Source organism: Alosa sapidissima, chromosome 8 (genome assembly GCF_018492685.1).
Source record: "Alosa sapidissima isolate fAloSap1 chromosome 8, fAloSap1.pri, whole genome shotgun sequence".
Taxonomy (NCBI): Eukaryota; Metazoa; Chordata; class Actinopteri; order Clupeiformes; family Clupeidae; genus Alosa; species Alosa sapidissima.
The window spans coordinates 6,844,790-6,869,553 of NC_055964.1; the positions used below are offsets into that span (position 1 = coordinate 6,844,790).

Here is a 24,764-nt window from a genome sequence, read left to right on the forward strand (position 1 = left end):
CGGGTGAGGTCTACCCCTCCTGAAGAAGGTGTCTCATTAGAGAGAGGTTAAAGGGTAAGAGAAGGCTTTCAGCTTAAAGTTGTGAGTTTGGCCCTCTACAAATAGGTTTTGACTATTGATGAGTAATTGCTGGCACGAGACGAGTGCCGTGGCATTTTTTGTTTTTTGTTTAGCACATGGCAGGTTCTTTCCGTGTCATCTCTTTCACACACTCTCACGCTCTCTCTCTCTCTCTCAGGTGGTATACTTCACTGAAATGCACAAGATCTTCAGTGACCTGACGGATCAGATTGACCAAGCGGGCCTCACAGATGAGCAGAGGGAGAGGGAGAATGAGGCCAAACTGACCGAGCTGCGCGCACTGTCCATCGTCGCGGATGACTGAGGAGAAATCGGCGGAAGCACGTCTTGACTTCATATATACCCCCCTACCCACCCATTTGCCTTGTTACACTCCAGTGAATGGTTTGTTATCTCAAAGAATTAATCGTTGGTCTTTTTAGTGTGAAAAGGTGACCACTGTGGTCATTGTCCGGCTCACTGTCAGATTCGACAGACACTGTATTTAAATTCATATTTATTTATTTCGCAGTGATTTTTGTTATTTTAATTTTTTTCATCAGCCTAACCTCTTAATTTTTAACTTGTAGAAAACACTAATAAGCGTTTCAGGCAGAAAGCCCCCCTTGAAAGCCATCTCTAACAATGAAGTTGGCTCAGAGCCAGCGCTGGGAAAGACTTGATTTTTTTTTTTTTTTTTAACTCATCACGCATTGAAAATGTGCTGAAGTGGTCACCCACTCATTTGTGAGCCACGCGCTGTTTCTCCCTATTGTCCATCATCGGTGAAAGCTTCTCGAGCTCGGCTTTGCGTTCACATTTTGTAAGGGAAAGGGAGGGGGAAAAAATCTCAACCCTCATCGGAAAGACCGGAATCGCCGTTTAATGGCAAGTCACTTCTTTTATATGCTTTATGTGAAGTGTGGCCCCTAATGGCTTGTGTAGGCTTCTGTGTTTGCCACCTGCGTCGAAAACGGGCACAAACATAAAGCAAGAATAATTATTTGCTCTGGGTTTATTTGAATCTTTAAATCACTTTTATATAGTTTTATTTCAAGTCAAGTCAGGTTTTATTGATATAGTCCATTTTATACACAGAACGGTAGCCCAATGTGCTTCACATAATCATAACGATCACATATTAAATAAAATAGTTAAAATGTCATGTCAATCAATTAAAATAGTTAAAATAAAATGAAAGCATGGGACTTCATAGGGAACAGTTTTATTTTGGCCCTTCTAATCCGCTCATTTCCGTTACATCACACATAGTGAATAGACATTTTTAATGACCATTGTTTTAGTTATGATCCAGTGACAGGCTACACCGTTTCTTACATTAAACATGTGTTTGTGTAAGAATAGAATGTTTATAGACCAGCTCTCTGTAACTTAGTCAAACTGTTGAGGTGGTGGATGCGCTCAATTCTAAACATTAAGTCACCATTCCTGTCACTGCAGTGCATTCCATATTGGTTTATAAGGACACATAGGCCTACTGTATGGTGCTATAGTGTCAATTAATCCTCACTTCAGTGGATACAACAATGTATCTGACCTGATCCTGGCCAAAATAATACTGTGGCGCCCTCTCTTGGCAGTGCAACACCTTAGTAGGACTGTCTATTTTGTTGAAGGTTTGAATAGTTTTTCTCTTTGTCTTTGACTGTTTTGTTTTTATATGGATAGGATTGTTTAGTAGAGAGCTAATTTATCTTGGATAGTGTTACACAGCCATAACACTAACGTTTCAGTGCCAGTCCAGGCCCTTTTGGTCGGTAGGACCAATCCCCCACATCATGTTAAAAACTGTGTTGTAAATATTGCCTGTGAAATTATACAATTAAATTGCTAATGTCAATCACTGTATGAGGAAAGACAAGCCCAAATGAAGAAGTGACTTGTTTTGACCATGCAAAGCTCCTCTGACTGTTGGAATGTTTTAAGGAAAATGTCCTCTTCAAAATTGTGCCTTTGTGTTCCTCTGTGTAATTTTCAGAGGTCATTGTAGCTCAGCAAAATCACTGTTTTGCTCTTTTGTCAATGTATTTTCCACTGAGGTCCTAAATATTGTTTGGATTTATTATCAACACATACTGCATCATCTCATTCCTTACATCTGACTGAGTAACTGGTGTTTATTTAGCCATAATTGTTTTACTTACCTATTTTGAGTCAACTCCTTCTGGTTACATGGTGTTTGTAGGAACTAATTGTGTGTCTTTTTATTAAAAGAGGGTACATTTTAAAACGTGTCTAGTGTACTATACTTTATCATGAAGCTTTTCCCCCTCTTTTATGATCTATAGCGTCATGAAGAACATTACTGTAGCTCAGCAGTGACCCATTGTGTTGCATTGACTTGCTTGACAGGAACAGGGAATGTTTACACCAACTAAAGACCCCACCAGAATAGTCACAGCTTCATTTAAAGGGATATTTGTGATATAGATCTGTCCAATAATGTCACATACCTCATATTTCATTGCTGTAACAGTGTTTTTATTCCTCTTAAGAAATGAAACCATTATCCTGTAGTCGCCTATATGATTGGCCATTAGTTAAAGTCATTTGTTTATCCCTCCCTCCCCCCACCCACCAACCCACCAACCCACAATCCATATTTACAACAATTCACTTAATCATTTACAGAGTCGCTGTATATTACACAACCCACATAAATTACATCAGGCCCCGCTCACAGGAGACTCCCGTCCCATCACACGATTCAACAAGTAACAGTGGATTGTTTTGAGATGTTGGACACTTCCAACAATAGATTTCTCAAAAGAGCAAAAGGTCCCTTCTCCTGCTGGGACTGCAATAAAGCTAAACGCTAGAGCTATAGTAACGAGTCACAGTGAAGATCCCTTATGTGTCATGTTGCTGCTGTGGACAGGAGCTCTACCTAATGCTGGGGGACGGATATGCAAGGGGCCAATCCCTTTAAGCTCACTTCCAGAACCCCTTGGCCTGGGAACCTCTGGGAAGCGCGCACACACACACACACACACACACACACACACGCCATGTTCTAAACAGAGGTGGATGTGAGCAACCCGTTCTCTTGGTCAGCTAAGAAAGGCCCTTGTCTGTACTGTATGTGTTTGTGCTCTAGTTATGTCAGTGAGGTATGCTATGCTATAATCAGAATAGGGCAAGAACAGCACGTCCACTGCTGGACTGGTTCCCCAGGGTACCTTAAGCAACATTCTTTTGAAAGTTGGATTTTTGAGTGTGTGTGTGTGTGTCTTTGTGAGTGTTTTTAGAGCTCCGTTTTGCCCAAGTGTGGCAGGAAGTCTATGACAGTGATTTGCTAAAAATGCTAACAAGATAAACACAAGTGCTCAGGCCAGATGAGGGTGCAAACAACCATGTCATGCACTGAAACAGAGGCTCACTGTGCTTAACAACATTAAGCCATCGAGATTGTGTGTGTGTGTGTTAGTTTGCTGGTGTGTCCAGGGTCCTCTAAGCTGCTGCTTTGCCGTACATGCGGGCGATCTGCTCTTGGAACGTTCTGCGCAGGTCGACACGCCGGCTCTTCAGGGTGGGAGTCAGGAGCCCGTTACTTACACTGAACTGATCCGGGTGCAGGTACAAGTCCTTCACCTGAGAGACACACACACACACACACACACACACACATTTGAATGCTTTATTTGAATCCATCAATCAAATTTCTTACAGAAAGGATTCAAATATTATCAAAGGTGATAGAGCTTTCACATGCAAGGGTACATAAAGCATCGCCTTTGCCACACAGGCAAAATGTTCCTATAAAACGTTGGAATTCCCTTGGGGCAATAATCAGACTATGTGGCAGTTCTTGACAAAATGCAGTAGTTTTCTGGGAAAACATTTACATTTTACATTTATCTTCATGTGTATATTGCAAGGGGCATTGTCCCCAGAGCAACTTGGGCACAACGGTGGTAGGCAGGAATGGAACCTATAACTTTTCAGCATAGCCTACTGTATGCTGGCCCAGTTCCTTAGCTACTATAGTAGTACAGCCCCTGTGCCAAAAACAATTTGTCTTATCTATTCAAATTAACTGGTATGATCACAATTAACAAGCAGTGAAAATGCAACGGTTGAAGTTCTCATGAACTTCGCGAAGCTCAGGCATGAACTGTGCTGTTTAAAATGTGAAAATAGATAATAACGACTTTAGGAGTTGCTCATGTAAGCCTGGAATTTGCATACCTAAAGCAGTGGAAAGTTCTTCATATTGACAAAGACCTTTGTAATCACAATGCCCCTGTTTTATACAATTGAGCTGAAAACTTTTTTCAGCTGCCATTTGGCTCACGGCCCCCTGCCACTCTACTGTGCCTTCCTCCCCTCTCTTGGGGCAGCCGTGGCCTACTGGTTAGCGCTTTGGACTTGTAACCGGAGGGTTACCAGTTCGAACCCCGACCAGTAGGAACAGCTTGAGCAAGGCACCTAACCCCTCACTGCTCCCCGAGCGCCGGTGTAGCAGGCAGCTCACTGCGTCGGGATTAGTGTGTGCTTCACCTCACTGTGTGTTCACTCTGTGCTGAGTGCGTTTCACTAATTCATGGATTGGGATAAATGCAGAGACCAAATTTCCCTCATGGGATCAAGAGTATATATGGCCTACTTGTACTTACTTATACGTCTCCCCGATTTAGGTTCCAGTTACTAGATAATAAATTGTTCATTCACCACCATTCAGTACAGGAGTACTCTGCTGATAAACTAGGATGCGTTTCCCAAAACCATAGTTGCTAACCTGTTAGCAACTTAAACATGCTAACCTGTTGCTAACGTGTTAGCAACTTTGTTGGTTGCTATGCAATTTCCCATTGTCAACCAACTAAGTTGCTAACTTAGTAAGCAACTATGGTTTTGGGATCGTGCCCCTAGTTGGTTATTATTAAAGTAAATTTCTTAATTGTATGGATGCAGATTAATCATAGTTTCTCGCTATTCTCAATATTTACCATTGCTTCACCGTTCTACCCTAATGTTCAAGACTCCTTTAAACCTTTCCTTGGCCAAACGCAATTCTTCCTGAGGTGTGTCTTGTGCCATCCTTAGTGGTGACCCTGACATGATCTTGTGATGTGATGTACATATTTTCTGAATTTGGTGAGTAGATTTAAAACTTCTTAAAAAAAAAAAAAGTGTGCTCAAACCCGCAGGCATTATTGGCGTTAAAATTCCACCAGAAACATCCTTACACTCACCTGCTCAAATGACTTTAGTCCCGCCTCCTTCCCTGCTGCTGTCATGTCCTCCAACACAGCCTTCTTCACATCCTACAGAGGAAGAGGGTGGAATCCAAGTCACTTTTAACCACTCTTTATTAAACACACATTTACTAATAAAGAACACAAACACACATCCTTTGCAACATGGTTAATTACATTTGTTTTGTACATCTCAAGATGTTTACAGTAAACAGTTTACTAGGGTTTGATTGTAATATTACATGACATAGGCTACATCTGATTGTCACCTCTACACGCTGTAAAATAAGCAGCTGCACGTGTCTTTAACAGTTAATTCATACACATCACTAGAGGTTTAAACAGGTGCCGAGTGACAGCATCTCACTCACTGGATTTTGACAAAGCTCCTCGTACGACCCAACAATGCCTCGCTCTTTGGCCCAATCGGTGAAGACTTCCGGGTCTGGCACCACAACTCCAACCAGGTGAGACTTGGAGGACAGAACAAGCACAGAATGCATTGTGATGTAAATACCGTATACATATATTGTCTGTGTGTGTCGGCTTGTTTCCCCAATTAATTTAACCGTGTTAACAGTGTCACCTTCAAATTGCCACTTATCAAATATGCATATAAGTTTAAAGTTTAGGTTGTTTACATTGAGCTTGCAGTGGGTTTCATTCTTAGCGTCCTTAAGAGCTACATTAACTACCGGTATACGTCCTCATCCAACATAACAAACAAAACAACTCTACATATTGTACTAATGTGAGAACATAGTTTGTGTGTGTGTTTGTTTGTTTGTTAGTTAGTTTGTTTGTCTTGATACCTGTAAGCTGTCTCCATGTACAAACACCTGTAGTACTGGGGCACAGCGCGTGTAGATGTTCTCGATCTTCTCAGGGGCGATGTACTCGCCTTGGGACAGCTTAAAGATGTGCTTTTTCCTGTCGATGATGCGCAGAGTCCCATTCTAGAAAAGGAGAGTAAAAACAACACTCAAATAATATAACAAAAGTACATAGAAGACCATTTTAAAACCCTTTAACCTTTCACCTCATCATGACATTATCATGTCATCATAATCTTCAGGTTCATAGCAAGTCACAAATGGACAGAAAGCTCAAGAATCTCAAATGGGACTCACTGGCAGCCACTGGCCCACATCTCCACTATGGAGCCAGCCGTCGGTGTCCAGGGTCTCGGCCGTGCGCGCCTCATCTCTCAGGTAGCCGCGAAACACACTGTGGCCTCGAATGCAGATCTGTGACCCCAGCAGGTGAGTAAGATTAGACAGTATGGACATTATGAGCCAATTACAACACTTGCTCGATCTGTGTGTGTGTGTGTGTGTGTGTGTGTGTGTGTGTGTGTGTCCTCTCTTCCCTTTAATCTGACTGCACTCACCTCTCCTTCCCCATTCTTGGCGTAATAATTCATCTCGGGGATATCCGTCAGTTTCACCATGGCACAGGGTAGGGGTGCTCCAACGTGCCCTGAGGAACAAACAAACATCAATCAGTCTTACAGTATGCATTCAGTTAGCAGTTAGCAGATGGTCTTGTATCGCTCAACATTGGCAATAGTATCGCAGTGGTAAAGGAGTTGAAATGCAGTAGCCTGAAACGTTGTGGGTTCAATTCCTGGCTTCCACGTTGGGCCCTTGAGCCATGCACTTAACCCCAAGTTGCTCTGAGGACAATGCAGTCCCTTGTAATAGAATTGACATACATTATGTAAGTGACTTTGGATGAAAAGTGTCTGCTAAATGAGTAATGTAATGTAACATTAAAAAGTTACAGCCCTGCACAGACAATTATACTATATATATATATATATATATATATGTAAATGTAAATCAGGTTGCTAGGCCAAGTATACTTGCGTATACAAGGAATTTGGTCTCTGCATTTATCCCATCTGTGAATTAGTGAACACAGAGCACACAGTGAACACACAGTGAGGTGAAGCACAGACTAACCTGGAGCAGTGAGCTGCCTGCTACAGCGGTGCTTATTGAGGGGTTAGATGCTAACCCTAACCAGTAGGCCACGACTGCACCATACGATGCCCCATATCATGATATATATCTAAGAGATTACAATTGTAGATCATAGTGCTTCTGTGATATGAGATTCTTTCTGATGTGATCTTGATGGTCAAGAGGACTCCTTACTCACCAAGACCTATTCACAAACAATCGTAAAGCAGCTGTTTGTATCATTCCACGTCGCAATGTTTTGAAATGCACATGCAGAATCACTTACAGGAGATACAATAACGCCAACAACAACAACAACCAAACCATTCATTATCAAGATTTGAAGGTGCAGTCAGCAATGGCGTAGGAAGACATGTTTGTTTATGTTTGTATTCAATAACAGACACTTTTGTCCAAAACAACATACATTATATTTTAATCAAGGGCCATATGAAACAGACCAGAGTGGTAGCTCACCCCTCCCTTCAGTATTTTCAGAGAAATTCCATGCAGGGTTTCGTTTTTGTTTGGGGGACAAGCTGCCCACACTTTTTTGTTTCCAGTTTTCAGAGCCTGGGCTGCCTACAGAGACCAGGTATTTTTACAGTGTATGGCCAGCTAGCGGTTGTGTGAGATGATTGCTAAATGTCACAAAAAATGTTATGGGCTTGAAATCATGTACAACTGCTGACTGCACCTTTAAACTAATTTCATTGTAAATCAGACACCTGTGTGATGTCCAATCAGAGACACCCGTTTCCCCATTGGCCTCCAGGGATCGTTGCCCCCACCATGATGGCAGCGCTATTTACGCACTGTACGTTCTGGAGCCCAATGTGGTATCTAGCTTTCTAATATCTATGGTGAAGTGGCTGTGTAGGATCATGTGATGTGATCATGTGATGTTGAGAGGGCGTGTGATAGTGAATTGGCTGTGTAGGATCATGTGATGTGATCATGTGATGTTGAGAGGGCGTGTGCTTCTCACCAGCGCTCCAGTCCCCCGGCATGGAGAAGGTACAGCCAGCGGTGCACTCAGTCTGCCCGTAACCCTCAAAGATCTGACCGCACAGAAAACCCCACACTCAGATCAGGACTGAATTTCAAAACAACTCACAGAGACACACACACAGACACACACAAAGCATTCATTCATCACCGCTCACCCATGCACAAAAGAAAACATGCACTCTGAAATCGACACTAGACCGAATACACCAGACACACAGACACACACACACACTATCTGGGGCTGGTGAACTCACCAAACAGCCCAAGGCTGCTCTCAGGAAGGACAGAACTGTGGGGGAGATGGGGGCTGATGCGGTCAGGATGAAACGCAGATTACCCCCCAGTCCAGCCTAGACCAGAGAGGGAGAGAGAGAGAGGAAGGAGGGAAGAAAAGAAGAAAAAAGAAAGAGAAAATGAATAATCAATAATCAGTTCTGAATTGAAAGATTTCTCTTCACTTCACTTTCATTGAACAAACTCCCTACTAAAATGTCTAGTCTGATCAAACGTTTTAATAGATCCATTACATTTCAGGATTAATAGATCAGTCCAGTCTATGCTCCATGTTTATTGGTTGTGTGCTGTGCTGACTGACCTGGATCTTGTTGAAGATCAGGCGGTCCCACAGGCTGTTGTTGCGGACCACTCCACTGCTAAGCTCCGCCTGCTTCCTTCTCACTGCGTAATGCAGGACGGCCCGCCTGAAGGGAGATGTCACCGAGCCCATGATCTACACACACACACACACACACAATCTCTCAGTATGCTATTGTTTACATGCATGTTTATACCACAGGCCTGCAAGCATATACATAAATGAAAGGAGTGTAAGGATACATGATCTCAGTGTTGAAAATATCATTAGATAGGATGTGAGAGACTTCTGTTTCAGGCCTTGTATCCATCTCATGTAGAAAAATCTTTTGTTGTCAGAAATTACTCATCTATGCTTTGCGTAAGTGAGAGTGAGTAGGTGCATTCGGACACAACAGCTCTAGGAACATAGTTCTACTAACTACTAGCTGGAGAGGCTACTGGCTACTCTTAGAACACAGTTCCTGGCGTTTTTCCTATTTGCATTCGCACTTTCGCACACACCAGACTAGATGACGGAGATGACTTCACACTATTTTGTAGCCCAATGATTACATGGCCATAAAGTACGGTAATTTCATTTCACAGTATTTCTTGTCTCATTTTCTCCTGTAAAATCGAGTTATGTGCATTTTCACATCCCTACCAGGAGATGGATGGCTGCCTGGCTCAGAGTGGCTGCTCTAAGGCCAAGGGGCTTGTTGTATAAGAGGCAATACAGCTGTGTTAACTTCATTATTAACACATTTCTTAACCTTACCATTTCTCTCCTGTGAAATAGAGTGACGTACACCCTCACATCCATATCGGATAGAGGATTGGCTGACTCAGCGTGTTTGTGGTAAGGCCAGGCAGGGCTGACTTAATTATTCATTATTTTTAAATTATTTTACTTTGTGCGTTTTATGTTTTATTATTATTATTATTATTATTATTATTATTATTATGATCTTTACTATTTAAACAATTCTTTCACTATTGCCCTTTTATGTTTTTATTTGTTATTACTGTCTGCTTTTATTTATGTAAAGCACATTGAATGACCTCTGTGTATGAAATGTGCTATATAAATAAACTTGACTGGACTCAGCGTGTTTGTGGTAAGGCCAGGGGGGCTTGACGTAGAGGCGCTGCACCTTGTCGTAGATGCGGTTGAGGAGGCGTGGCACCACAGGGAAGAAGGTGGGCCGGAGGGTCTTGATGTCGTCCGTGAGCAGAGAGATGTCCCCCTGGTAGAAGCCCACCCGCGCTCCGTGACAGAACATGGACACCTGTAGAGCATCAAACACATTACAGTAGGTTAATCAGCCCAGCTTTATTGACCAGGTTTGCGCAAACAAACAAGGAATTTGACTCCGGTTAATCTTTTCTCTCAAAGTACAACACTCACTTAACATATAAGAATAAAACAGAGCAGTAAGAATAGTATGAAGAGCAGTAGGATATAGCTATGTATAACTATAGTTACAGTATGTCCATTTGTAAATAAATAAATAAATAAATAAATAAATAAATAAATAAACACTATGGGTGGGATAGAGTAGTGCAATTGACCATTGTGCAGTAGGGTAGTGCAAATGTCCGTTGTACGATGAATTAATGGACTGATTCCATTAGAAGTTGTGTAAAGCTTTCTGATGACGACTTTTCATATTTGGGCACGACACTGGAAATTTCTCGGCTACGACAAAATCGAAAAAATAATATAGTTGTGAGTGGAGTGTGTGGGCACACTGAAAAAAAAATAGTAGATACTACACACATGTGTAGTATAATGAATAAGGGGTGCACCGAACCTAATATTTGTTATCAGATTCAGCCGAATCATCAGCTTTTTGAGGGAATTTGGATTCTGCCAAACTTCAACATGCATATTTCCCACCTCCACTCCCCTGAGTTCATTAGAACCGCTTGCATAACCCCAGACCAGAGGTGGGAAACTACCAGGTGTGTCTGTGGGAAACCCATGAATACAGTTTAAACTTTAAACCTATTTCTTTTGACTGAATTATTTTTTAAATTGATTTATGGTAAAATATGTAACTTTATTAGTTGTTAATTTCTTTTTTCTATCCTTTTCCACCTAGTAAAATCGATATTTGTCGGCCCCCAGGGGCCGAATCCAAGGTGCCTACGATTCTAAATGTGATCAGACCCCCTTTGTGTTGAGTTTCTCTACCAAATTTGAGGCTTTTATCATAAAATGATCAACTGTTATGAAAATTTGAGCTTAACCGCTCCACAAAAACTGCCCTTTTATTACCATCTGTGCACATATTGACTATGGTGGTTATAGTTCAACTGATAAAAAACACAATTAGCTGAGAAAATAAGAGGTCGGCGAGTTTACCTGTATCATGCGCTCGAACATATGAGCCAAGGGCAGGTACGAGATTGACACATCCTCTTGACGAATCACAAAGTAGCCCTGTAAGGAGGCGGAAACAAACCAATTGCACAAAGGAGGCCATGAAATGGGGCAAGGGGGAGAATTTCAATGGGAAATTCAATAAACAATTCAGCTCTCGCAAAAGCAATTTTCCTTGCTATACTTCTTCTCTGAGTGAATAAGTGGCAATTTGTAATTTACAAGGACAATTAAGTGTCTAATCTATCCTTATCAAAATGCACCGAGAGAGAGAGAGAGAGAGAAATGGGAGAATGAAATGAGAAAGTGGTTGAGACTAAAACATGACAGAATTAACAAGATGAAATGTAAATGCGAGTGTGTGAGAGAGAGAGAGAAGAGAGAGAGAGAGAGAGAGAGAGAGAGAGAGAGAGAGAGAGAGAGAGAGAGAGAGAGAGAGAGAGAGAGAGAGAGAGAGAGAGAGAGAGAGAGAGAGAGTGTGTGTGTGTGTGTGTGTGTGTGTGTGTGTGTATGTGTATTGAAGAAGGCCTTACTGACCTCCAGAATCTTGATGACTGAGGACGTGTTGGAGGCTATGTTCCCATGTGTGATCATGGCTCCCTTGGGCTTTCCTAGGAGAACAACGGAGAATGTTAGGTGGTGAATGTGACATCTAAACCTTCTCCCGTCTGCCAACCATGACTGACTGCACCATCGAGTCCTGACTGACCGAGAAAGTGTGTGGTGCATGGCAGCATATCCAGTGCTTGGTCCTCAACTATCTTTTGTGAATGTTTTGAAAGCTGCCGTCCTCACTCCCTGTCCATTCCTTAGGTCTGCTGATAAGTAAGTAAGTAAGTATATATACTCTTTTGATCCCGTGAGGGAAATTTGGTCTCTGCATTTATCCCAATCCGTGAATTAGTGAAACACACACAGCACACAGCGAACACACATGATGGCAAAAATGCTCCCCTTCTGAAGAACACAAACTAGCTCAGTGCCTCACATTATTCCCATGCGAGGACCCTACCTGAAGGGCTCTCTGCAGAGTGCTTTTGGAGGCCTATGGGCCAGGAGCTTTGAACTCGTCATTTCATTTATTAATTTATGTTTAGCTGAGGCTTTTATCCAAAACGACGTCCAGATACCAATTGCAGAAGGTCAGTCTCCCTAGAGCAACTTAGGGCTCTAGGACACAACGATGGCAACCGGGAATCGAACCCACTACTAATGCCAAGTTCTTTAGCTACTACACTAGCACAGCTCTTAATAACAAGCTCCTTTGTGTGGAAAAGGTCCTGCCTAGACACAACCTTTCCTGGAGGAGTAATGTCTCCACCTCAGAATTAACAATGTCCAAGGGTACTTTTGAGGGGAAAAAACATGATTGAATATCCAGAATCAAATGACCACCATTCTATGAAAATATATATTCTCATTTTGCACCAAATCATATTATTTTATGTCAGATAGACCATATTAATTCTCATTTGTTCTAAATTATGAGACAAGAAAGATGGCAGCCAAAAAGCATTAGAGAGCTTTAATGAAAATACTGGTTTCAATATGGAGCGTGGATCTTCAATGGAGATGGACAACTACAGAGTGACACTTTTATAATGTTTTGGGAGTATGTTCTAACGACTGTGTGTGTTTGTCTGTGTGTGTCTGTCTGTGTGTGTCTGCGTCTGTCTGTGTCTGTCTGTGTGTGTGTGTCTGACCTGTTGTGCCGCTAGTGAAACAGACCACAGCCAGGTCCTGGGGTTGGGGAGGCTGCAAGGAATAAACATGACATGCCGTCAGTGGCACTTACAAACAGTAGCTGAAAAATACACCAGTCAACGTGACATTGTTAAAGGAAGCCACAACAGACAGGCATGCCTACCAACCAGTGTTAAGCTAATTGCGGAAACACCAGGAATAATCACTTCACAATCCGAGAAGTGGATTTAAAGGAGTTCTGCTGGTGGTGTCTACTACCACTTAGCCTGCATATTTTCACATATCCAACCAACGCCATCCTTTGTATAGCCTCAATTAGCAAGACTGGGTGACTAAGTTGTGAGACTGAACTGCTTGATTGAACTGTTTTTGAACTGCATTTGCTGGCTTTGTGTTCTAACAGATAATCTGAGACACGTCTCTGCTTACAGATGGACACTGCTATGAGTTCTTAACTAAATACTCAATCATTCAGTTTAATTCACCTTGGTGTACATGTACATTCACTTTATGGATGCTGTACTGAAAAGCACTGAGACCATATTGGTAGATACAGTAGATACTATCACAAGTGTGCACACATTGGACATGGACTGTTTTTCAAATGTATAAACAGGAACTCACCACAGGGGCTTGAAGATTCTGTCGTCCTAAATCCTGAAAGGCAAAGTAAGCGAGTCAACAAGCACAAACACATTAAGAATCCTGTTTACTGTAATTAGGCTGCAGATGAAAAGAAACTAATAATACAAAAATATCAAAATAATTTTAGAGTGTACCTTCTACTTAGGTTATTAAAAGGCCAGTGGAAGAGCACTGGGGGCTTTAGTAGCCTTTTGGAACTGAAGCTTACTGACTGCACTTTATGTACTATACAAAGCATTACAGAATCTCTGACCTCGCAGCAATACGCTACGTAACCTCATGTTCCATATTATGGACATTGATGGACTACATCATGGCCTATTATTATGTGGAGATGGCAACCATGTGGCTGTTGTCACGCACCATGAGCTGCTCCAGCTGTAAGACCTCCACCCCGCACTTCTGTGCCCGCTGCACCAGGGCCTCACTGAAGCTGTTGAAGAGCACCAGGCACGAGAGCGTGGGGGTCAGACCCTTCTCCTTATTGGCCAACAGGGCCATCCCCTTCTCCTCTTTGTCACATAAGACCAGCGTGATTTCAGCTGTTGGACCGAGAGAGGCAGGGAAGGTGGTTTCAAAATAAAGCTATGTAGTGTCTAAACCCAGGTTTCTATGCAGGTACTTAAAAGCATTCTCAACCATCACTGACTGAACAAAAGAATGTTGTTGTTGTTGTTGTTTTCACTCACCCAGGTCAAGAATGTGCACCATCGCCTCTACACCCAGAGTGTCGTAGAGTGGCACTACTGCCATGGAGTAGGTGTAGCATGCCAACTCTGCAATAACCCACTGCAGCCAGCAGAGGGGGAAAGAAAACCACTGTTAGACAGGACCGGCGCCATTATGACTGACGAAGTTTGGATGTCTTGCAATGGTTAACATCGACAACATATTCATAAGGTAAGTCAGTCACCACCCACATTCTTCAGTTATGAGCAATGAGACCAGAACATCAGGCTTTGTTTAGATTACACTTGTATGAACTTCATTATGTCCCTGCCATATTCAGTAGTAGCAGTGAGATTAGCTACATTGAAGCCTATATGTATGCCGTTAAACCTGAAGTCCTTACCAAATACATGAAATACATTTTGAACAATTTAGGATAAATACTTAAATGCATGAGGGCTTAAATACACGAAGACTGTGGGGAAGGAGCGGAGATGTTTGTGTTTGTGTGCACGCCTGTGTGTGTCTGTGTGTGTCTGTGTGTGCACGTCTGTGTCTGTGTGTGCACGTCTGTGTGTGCACGTCTGTGTCTGTGTGTGCACGTCTGTGTGTGCACGTCTGTGTCTGTGTGTGTGTCTGTGTGTGCACGTCTGTGTCTGTGTGTGTCTGTGTGTGCACGTCTGTGTCTGTGTGTGTCTGTGTGTGCACGTCTGTGTCTGTGTGTGTCTGTGTGTGCACGTCTGTGTGTGTGTGTGCACATCTGTGGGTGTGTGTGCACGTCTGTGTATTAAGCATGTTTACCTCAGGTCTGTTCTGTGCAAAGATGCCCACAAACTGCTTGGGGTTGGGCTGGCAGCCTTTGGCGAGCAGCCCCGAGCCCAGCACCTGTGCCCGCTCTGCCACCTGCGCCATGGGACACAGAGAGACACAACTTCAGTGACAACGTCACAGACAGACCCATTGCACTGACTGTGACAAGGTCAGACAGCAGACCATTCACCAGCTACTGCCCAGGACACCATTAGACACCTCATTATACAGTCCCTGGGTTGATACAGACTTTTTTGAAAATGATACAAATCTGTCTATATTTGAACCCAACAACAGTTAGACCAACCACAGAGCTCAGTATGTATACACATGCTGGTGATAACTCGGACCCTGATTACATTTAGATTTACACTTTTTATCATAGAAGCTGTCTAAATATTTTGTAAACATTTGTGTGCAACATACACTGTTGTGTCTCAGCTCATTCGTAAAGGCTATAAATATAAATATAAATATATCTCCACTCATCTCATTCGTAAAGGCTATAAATATAAATATATCTCCACTCATCTCATTCGTAAAGGTTTGGCTATAAATATAAATATATCTCCACTCATCTCATTTGTAAAAGTTAGACTATCATCCAAACAGGTTTAAGACATTCCACTGACTGTGAAAGGCTCTGGATGAAATGAGACCATCTGGGTGGATGCGGTGTGTGCACAGTGCTACTGATAGATGTATGTGTGGAGGACAAAATTAGCACCATTCATCATCTCCACTTGCCATTAGTAGTCATTTAGTAGATTAGGGCCCGTTTTCACAAAGCATTTTATCTTACCGCTAAGAGTACTCCTAAATCACAATACAAGTTTTCGTTTTCAAACTAAGAGTTTTGTCTTGCAACCTTTTCACAAAGCTGCTGAGAGCAACTTTTAGAAAGGAAAAACGACAAGTCATAAAGTCTCATGCACAAGCTTGCTTGCAGTAACTTCAGTGATTAGCTAATGAGTGACAGGTCTGAGCCGGTGAGTAGACATGCGCTACATGAGTATTGTGAAGGACAAGAGATGAATATAGATATAGATATGCATTTATCTATAAAGATAGATAGATAAATAAATAAATAAATAAATAAATAAATAAATAAAAAGGGCAGGCTACAAATGAAATGTAATTGACACAGTATCTTTGCAATGTTTTTAATTATTTCCAGTGTATGCATCATAATCAATGTATCATCTGTATGAGTCATGATGTGTGTGATGATGCATCTAAAGGAAGTAACTAAATTTGATTTCCAAGACAATATTACGAAATGTCAAAACATTGCGATGTGGAATGATACAAACTACTGCTTTACAATCATTTGTGAATTGATCTTAATGAGTAAAGAGTCCTGTCAAGTACTTCTAAGCTCTTCCAGACGTAGGTGCTAGTTTTAGCACTTTAATTCTTAGTGAATTCCTCTCAGTCAAAAAAATGAGAGGTTCTAAATTCAAGACTACACCCATCATTTTTAGTTTCTCTAAATTCTCCACTTAAGAGCTATTTAGCCTTAAGATTCTTTGTAAATACTGGCTTAGAGATCTCTACATTGTTACATTTCTTCATGGATCAGTCTTCTCTTTAGCTGACAGGACCGCTGTCTCACCTCAGTATAAGAGATCCACTCGTACGGCTGCCCAGGTTTCCTGTAGCCCAAGCAAGGGCCATCCCCTGGACCATGGAAAAAAATATGTATATATATTTCAGTCAGATAACACACTCATGTCGAGTAGCTGTGTAGGGCAACAGATCAGTCCGATAACACACTTGTGCGGACAGACCCAGGTTCAGGTCTCGACCCCTTGTGTACTCTAGAGGACTCGAGAGAATGTCTCACTCCACTGAACGTAGCATACTGTTACAGCTCTTTCTGAGGTGCGGTATATATACCTATCTATAGTAGGCCAGCATACCAGGAGGTTACATATATTCGGCACTGTTACTCTGTGGAATGTGTGGATGTGCACTGAAATTAAGTGTGGGTGTGCACTGAAATTAAGTGTGGATGTGCGCTGAAATTAAGTGTGGATGTGCGCTGAAATTAAGTGTGGATGTGCGCTAAAATTAAGACTGTCGTGAGGAGTGATGTATTTAATAAGGTGGCAATGTACACGAGGCTCTACTTCACTTAAATGTACAGGGAGAGCAGTGTCTCTTTAGAATCTTAAGCTATACATCACAGCAATAGCTATTAGGAATATTACATTACTGTAGTATCCAACTGTACAATTCCAAGGGGAGCATGACGTATTCAGTTGGGTAAGAGTTTTCTTCACCAGTGCATCACGTATTGAATGTAATGAATATTACCAATAACTTTTATGTCTGAGAAAATGACAAGGAAAAGTAATGTTCCATTAACTATTGACACAGGTGGAGAACTTTGCATGAATGTCTGCAGGCTTTGTTAAAGTAAGACAGTGGAGATCATTGTGACAGAGTGTCACAGGAAGCCGGGCATGTCCATCACCTGCTATCCGCAGGCCCCTCTGAAACATGTCATACGCCGTCTTTGTGTCCTCGAAGTAGAAGTCCAGCAGGTTGTCATCTGGAAGCAGGGCAGAACGTCTGCAGCTGGGGTCTCCCTAATTACACACACAGACACACACACAGACACACACACACACACAATAATGGTTGACATCCCCTCATCACTACATTGTCTAAGGCAATCTTGATTGAGGAAGTGAGAGGAACAGTTTCAGATGTGTTCTATTTTCCCTCTTAGCCACCTGCCTGGGAGCAGCACACAAGTTGTTTGGGGACCAGGAGAGGCTTTTAAAATGTTCTTGATTTTTCTTCAAACTAAAGCACTCTCACTTTCCCATTGGTCTTTCCATCTCCACATCCAACTTTTTTTTTCTCACTTAGTGATGCAATTTCTGCAAGACACATGGCAACACATTTCCAGATGCTTTGTTGTTGTCTGTTGGTTGCAAAGAAGCAGTGGACTGCACAGTACTTCATAAAGACGTAAACACAGAGAAACAAGAAGACTCTATACTTTATAGAAAAGGTTTGTTTACATACACAGCGTGGCCAGTGTTTTGGCTTCTGTATTTTCGACTACTCCCACTCTCCCTCCTACCTTCATACAATCTCTCTCTCTCTCTCTCTCTCTCTCTCTCTCACACACCCACTCACCTGCACAGAGACGGACTGGGCGTGGAGGTCGCAGGGTGGGCGGATGGCCCGTGGGCGGGTGACGAGCCAGTAGGCGGTGAGGGAGGCCAGGGCGCCCAGCCCCAGCAGGGAGGAGAGGGAGGAGAGGGACAGCGAGGAGAGGGACGGCAGGGAGGGCAGCAGGCTCCGCAGGTCCTCCACCTCCACCTGCTCTGCCCCTCCGGCGCGGAGGGAGCGCAACCACTCCTGAATGTGCATGGCTGGGGGAGGAAGAGGAGGAACAGAGGCACATGGAGATGGAGAGAACGAACGAATGAGCCAATGAACCAATGAACGAACGAACGAACGAATGAATGAATCAGTGGAGTCAGATGGAGGGAGTGTGAAGAAATGAAAGAAAAAGTGGAAGTGAATCAAGACGGCGAGAAAGAATTACATAGTTAATTCATACTTTGTATGTTAATCCATGAAGACAATTACGGTTTATTTCAATGATTATGGGGCCTATTTATATTTGTACCCAGAGACATAACAGATAGCACAGACACGTTTGTATAGATCAAGCTGAGGCAAAGGAATTCATAATTCCATACCACATCTCTGCCAGTCTGTCTTGGAGAACATACATCTGCAAGTCTCAACCCAGTTCCCACACAACACTTCATTAAAGTACAAATGCCACAAGCTGACACATCAAACTCAAATCAAACAAATTATTCTAGCATCAAGGGAGCAGACAGAATTAGGAAAATGTGTCTTACAAGGGGTGGGGGAGGGGGGGTGTATTATTATGCAACAAACAAAGAAGAAAGCCTTACACAAGGCTTTATGAAAGAGAGCATCACACAACCCTGATGAACCGGAAGAGAGAGCAGCAGACTTCTGTGAGTCCCACGGCCACACAACACACCGTGCTCCGGCCATGACGCACGCCAGAGGCCCTGATTGGCTGACTGGGAACAGGCGTTCGGGTTACTACCGGCCATACGTTACCCTGGCCAGCACACAAGCAACCAGAGATGGAGGGACTGGATAGAGGCGGATGTGAAAAAGAAGTGAGAGAAAGAGGGGGAGAGGGGGAAAGAGAAAGGGAGAGAGGGAGACATGGAGGGTGTACAGTAGGCACGTTTCGTATCGGGGTGGGGAGATGGGGTGAGGGGGAGGACCATCGAGTCGCCCCATTGACCAGCTTGTGCAACTGTGCCAGAGAGGGAGAGAATGTGTGCATATGTATGTTTGTATGTTTGTGTTGGTGTTTATGTGTGTAGGGTGGAAGTGAATGAATGCATGTGCATGTGTCCATGATGAGTGTGTGTTTGTGGGAGACTGTGCGTACATATGTTTGTGTTTATGTTTGTGTATGTGTGGGTTGGGAGTGAATGCCTGTGTATGTGTCTCTGAGAAGGAGGGAGAGAGAGAGAGTGTGTGTGTGTGTGTCCGAGTGTGTGTGTGTGTGTGTGTGTGTGTGCGTGATTTAGAGGCCTGCTACGCAATTAAATCTGCACAATCTACCCACCCATTCTGCAGTCCCCCTGGAACTTTCTTTCACCCATTTCCAAGTGCTGGGATTCTCTTTCCCCCAGCCATTTGTGCTCTACTCCCTCCCTCCCTCTCCTTTATTCCATTCTCTCTCTCTTTCTCTCTCCCTCTCTCATTCCCTCACTCCCTCTTTCATTTTCTCTATCCCTTTCTTTTAGTCAATGGAATTCACTCCACTATATCACCCCCCCCCCCCCCCCACACACACACACACACACCCTCTCCTCTCTCCCCTCAACCTCTCACCCACTTCCCCCCCCTTGTAAAAGTGAAGGGAATAAAGCGAGTGATGTCACCTCTCCCTCTTCACTGCCAAACCAGCCGGCAACGGGGGGACTTTAGCGCTAACGCTAATGATGGTGCCGTGCCAGCATTCATCACAGACTCCTCTCCCTCGTCATAACTTCTCCCTCCCCCAACATCAAAAACCTGGATGAGAGGCACACACAAAACGTAAACCAAGAACAACAGATGTCTGTTGAGGCATTTAGAACACCAAGGAAATGCCTCATTAGTAAAAAAAAAAAAAAAAGACACACAAAGCGCCACTTAAAATAAATAAATAAAAAATACTCATGCAACATGAAGAGCAACCAGTCCTTTTTAAAACAATCTACATAAGAAAGTGGACCACTGCACATTCCATACCCATGTTCTGCTGGCTAGCGGAGTTTTAAGGTTGGGAGAGGGGGTGGGACTCCTATTGACATGCATGGGGGACTTCTAAGAGAGCGATATAAATGAGCTTTTAAAAGATGGCATCTGAAAGTAATTATGGTTTACTGACAAGACAGGATTCCCCCTCTGTGGTGTTTTTTGGATGGAGGTACCAGCACAAAGACAGACACACACACACACACACCATTCATAAAGGCCATTGTCACAGGCAGACAGGAACTATTGTGCAGTCCTGGCACTTACTTGCGAGCAGAGAGAGGACAAAGAAAGGAATTGAGACAGAGGCTATCCTTCACCGCTAGACCAAATGAACTAGCCCACATATCTAAATCACAGTGGCAGATTTACATGCTCAATCACTCTCTAACCTACAGGTTCTTACATAAACCTTATGGTAGCTTATGGGTGTCTAAAGTAGGGCTATAAGTTATCACACCCATAAAGAAAAAATATCGACTACATCTGTACCTTTAGTACCAACAGAGCCATTTGCTATTGTTCTAGGAGACAGTGCATTTTGTTTGACATTTTTTTCTATATCTCAACCTCTGACCTGTAGGTCTGTAGGCTAGCACTTACACATCAGCGCACATGAAAGGCCCCAACGTCGTAAGGAAGGAAATGGCAGCAACATGGGCAACACTGCTGGAGCTTCTTTACAGCTCTGAAGAACCTGCTTTCAATTACCCCCAGCCTGGGGCATCTGCTTCATTAACTCAGCTAAATAAGCCAAGCTACGTGAGCCAAAGGTGTTTGTTGAAAATTCTGCAAACAAAACTATACTCTACAGACTAAGAAAACATCATCGCGGCTCTTTTAGTCTGATAACAGGCTATGTGTGGTTATGAGAGACACAGTGTCCACCTAATACTGAGACATACACTGCTGGGTAGGGACGTTCCCTGCCAAATAGTGGGTGGGGGTGCGGGGTCCATTCTTAAGCATGCAGTAAATGGATTAGCTTTTTCCAGTTATCAGAACAAAAATGGCACAAACATGGCTGACAGTCTGCATTTGGTGTGTGATGTTAGATGTGCCCGCAGTGGCCTTCGACACAAAACATTTTCTGGAGAGAGAAAAGAAAAAGCAAAGTGGAATTTTGTGCATTGACCCATAAAGATAAAGAGCAGAGGAGACAGACAATTGGGGGCAGTCAACTGTGTTGAATCTGTCCTTTCATCAGATGTTATATCAGAGTTACCTCAATCAATCTATTGCCTTAATATTGAAGTCCTAACTTATTTTGACAATAATCAAAAATGACCACCAAAGTCAAATTATTCAGTGCCATGGTGAGTACCTGACCAGAGATCTTTCACTCGTATTTGCCAGCATAGCTTGTATATTTCCACAAAAGGTGGTTGTTCTTTACTTGTCTGGGCAATGTCTTGATACCATACATCTTTAAACAGAAACATCACTTGCATAACAAGGAAGTAATGGGTTGAGGAGGAAAAAACATCAGTGAGAGAGATTTTTTGGACTGGAAACAGTTTGTGGTGAAACTTGGCTGAAACTTAGCAAGTTCTCTCCAAATCACCAGGAATGCTGTACTAATTTAATCCATCAAAAAACTACAAGCAGTATAATAACATAATAAGCCTTAATGGTATAATCTTTGTGATTTTCCACCAATGCTCAGTCCTTTTGGAAAACAAGTGCTATTCATGGAAGTGGAATAACATCAGCATGAGTGACATTTACTGTGTGGTAAATAACAGGTCAAATGTAGGCTATAATCTAGCACCTGCTCACAGAACTGGTTGTAGCCCATCTTTGACCAATTTCAATTATCTCTGAACTTTAAACCTGACCATTTGACTGTGTGTCTTCATTACTGAAATGTTACCTTTTCATCCATGTGCTGGTTTCACTCCCTCTCAGTCAAAAATAAGAAACACCTTCAGAGCATTGTAATCACATGTTCTAAAACCATTGGCCACCCTCTTCAGCCTCTGACATCACTGCACGACAAGGCAACATTAAGGAAAGCCAACTGCATCTTCAGACTCCACCCATGTCCTACACAGAGTTTTTGATAGGCTGCCCTCTGGCAGGTGTCTGCGCTGACCTCTGGCTAGGACTAACAGGAAGAAGGCCACCTTTACTTTTGAGGCTATTCACCTTTTGAACTTTAATATGCTCCACCCCCCCCTTACACTCCTGTCTGTCCTGTTCTTTCTTTTGTCCTGTCTTATATGTTGTGTCATGTCTTATGTCACTATGCCTGCATAGAGAAAATTGCCCCTCGGGGATAAATAAAGTTTTTTTTAATTGAATTGAATTACCTAGCTGCTATGGGAGAAAGATAGTGATATAGAATTTCTGGTACCAACAAATCAACTTTCTACATAAAGTGAAGTCTTATTTCAACTCTATGTCTGAGCCACTACCTTTTGTAGCCTGTAGTAAAGCTGACACTACAATGATCTGTAGGCAGCAGTTCTGAATCAACAAATGTTTTGCTTTAACTCTGATGGAATTACTTTCTAGCACTGCACAATTACAGAAAAAAAACTGTCATAATGACAGCGAGTCCCAGTCACACAGATGTGGAAAACACACAAAACTCCAGCTCTGATGTTGCATGCTGAATTACAGATTACAAATGCACAGGAGAGAAGAGATAGAAAGCAGAGGAGGACGGAGAGAGAGAGACAGAGATAGAGACCCAGACGTACAGACAGTCTGTAACACAGAACTCAAGACAGACAAAGGGAATGGGAGAATACACCTGCATAACAGAACCAGAGAGGAAAAAACAAAACCAGTGTGCAAATGAATTAGTGAGAGGAGAACACACAGAAAGACAGACAGATATACAGAGAGAGAGAGAGAGAGAGAGAGAGAGATGAGCTCTCAGGGCTGTCGGTTGTGGTCCCCAAATGAAGCGTGAAGAACATGGGGCAGTCACAAATGAGAGGGTTTTGGAAGGGGAGCGATGGTATCAGGAAGAAAGTAGAGGAACAACGTGTCACAAGATGGACTGACCCAGGGCTGTGGAAAATGGAGTGTCTTCTGGTCAGAATGACTATGGTCTTTGCAGGAGTAAGGGCTTTGGTATGTTTTGATGGTGATCAACAAAGACTGGTTCATGATCTAGGTCTGATACTGTTTGTTTTGGTGTATTTGCCTGAGCAGAATATATGCATCTGATTATAGCCTACTTTAGAAACTAACTCAATCTTTTTGAATAAGTAGATCTATGATGAAGGTGTGTTGTAAGTGGTGTAGGTACAGTATGTGTCTAGGACAGTTGTCCATCCATGAGAACAAAAAAGCAGCTATTGCATAACGCCAACTGCAAATCATTCCAGTGTGTTTCTGTACACATCCTTACTTCACTTGCTCAGCGTGTCTGGACACATTGGATACTTCTCCACGCCGTCACAGATATATTTCAGGGGTGTCTACTACCCACAGGGCAAACGATACCTCTGTTCTTGCCTAGACTGGTGCATTCCTAAAGGAAAACTTCGGTGCGCCTGGGTTTTTGACATGCTGTCTGCAAATTCAAACCCCATGATCATGCTATGCGTACGCCCTCAAAACAAACTAAAAACAGAGCAGGTCCTACCACAATAACGTGTGCGAGCTCTGCTCCAAATGAAGATTTAACAACTGCTCCTTATTCTATTGTAGTACTCAACAGTAGGCTGACTGTTCTTTACACATACAAAACAAAAACATCCCCATCGCACTGATGACGATGGTAACTGCAAATTATTTATGTTTAGCTTATTAACTTTAAGTGCGCATTGTAATTAAATTATTACGTTATTGTCTAGTATGGAACACCCTTCGACTTTGCTGTCCCTGTCCTAAAAGCCTACCTTAAACTGCTACAATAATTGCCATATTACCGTGCCGGTAGGCTAAGAGATATAGCCAGCATTCTCCAGTCTGTCATGAAATGCCATGCGACTAACTGAATGAATGGAACAACAGAGCCCGCACAGCGAAATCTGCAGAACGCACAAAAAGAAAACCAATAGCCCACCGAGTAACTTCCATAACTCTTGACTTTTTCAACCCCTCGCTATAACAAAATTTTAGATAAGATCTTCGATGAGAAAACATAGTCAGAGCAGTCTTACCTGAGTAAAATCTAGGTCACCCGTCTTCTCAAACTTTGCTTTCCTCCTTCCAAACTTCAGAAAAAAATCCCACCGGTTTGCAGTGCCACAGTGCGCCCCTAAACACCGCCCTTATTCCCCCCGCCTCTCGAGAGGCATGGCCCTGATTATTGCACCACAGAAAAGCTGTGAATGGTGATGGTGACATCTAGGTAAGGTTAACGTTGCGAGACGATAACTTGGTGACTTTATCGCCTCTTCTGTCTGTCCGCTGTCGACAGAATTGAGTAGGTTG

The 24,764-nt window shown here is 42.8% G+C and overlaps 3 protein-coding genes and 1 long non-coding RNA gene across 5 annotated transcripts in view; 3 read left to right on the plus strand and 1 right to left on the minus strand.

Annotated features, from left to right (window-relative positions):
- bin3 (bridging integrator 3) overlaps positions 1-2,311 on the plus strand; it is a 45,959-nt gene extending 43,648 nt beyond the window's left edge. For both annotated transcript variants that reach the window (XM_042099837.1, XM_042099838.1), the window contains one exon: positions 239-2,311. In XM_042099837.1, coding sequence (XP_041955771.1) covers positions 239-385 — 147 coding nt within the window. In that variant the 3' untranslated portion in view covers positions 386-2,311. The remainder of the gene's footprint in view (positions 1-238) is intronic.
- The window catches only part of LOC121714755 (oxysterol-binding protein 2-like), a 765,489-nt gene that overhangs the window by 216,573 nt on the left and 524,152 nt on the right, over positions 1-24,764 (plus strand). The gene's annotated exons all lie outside the window — the stretch shown is intronic.
- acsl2 (acyl-CoA synthetase long chain family member 2) lies at positions 2,676-24,608 on the minus strand. The gene is made up of 21 exons (XM_042099802.1): positions 24,491-24,608; positions 18,198-18,436; positions 17,524-17,638; positions 16,660-16,724; positions 15,036-15,137; positions 14,255-14,354; positions 13,929-14,107; positions 13,545-13,577; positions 12,920-12,971; positions 11,754-11,827; positions 11,199-11,276; positions 9,985-10,119; positions 8,850-8,984; positions 8,509-8,604; positions 8,232-8,304; positions 6,670-6,758; positions 6,410-6,526; positions 6,092-6,235; positions 5,651-5,752; positions 5,277-5,348; positions 2,676-3,672 (listed from the first exon to the last, which is right to left on the minus strand). The coding sequence occupies exons 2-21, from the start codon at positions 18,432-18,434 to the stop codon at positions 3,532-3,534; spliced, it is 2,139 nt and encodes a 712-aa protein (XP_041955736.1). The 5' UTR covers positions 18,435-18,436; positions 24,491-24,608; the 3' UTR covers positions 2,676-3,531.
- On the plus strand, positions 4,607-10,119 carry LOC121714780. Its single transcript, XR_006033432.1, has 3 exons — positions 4,607-4,703; positions 6,099-6,100; positions 10,109-10,119. It is a non-coding gene; the product is annotated as an uncharacterized LOC121714780 (long non-coding RNA).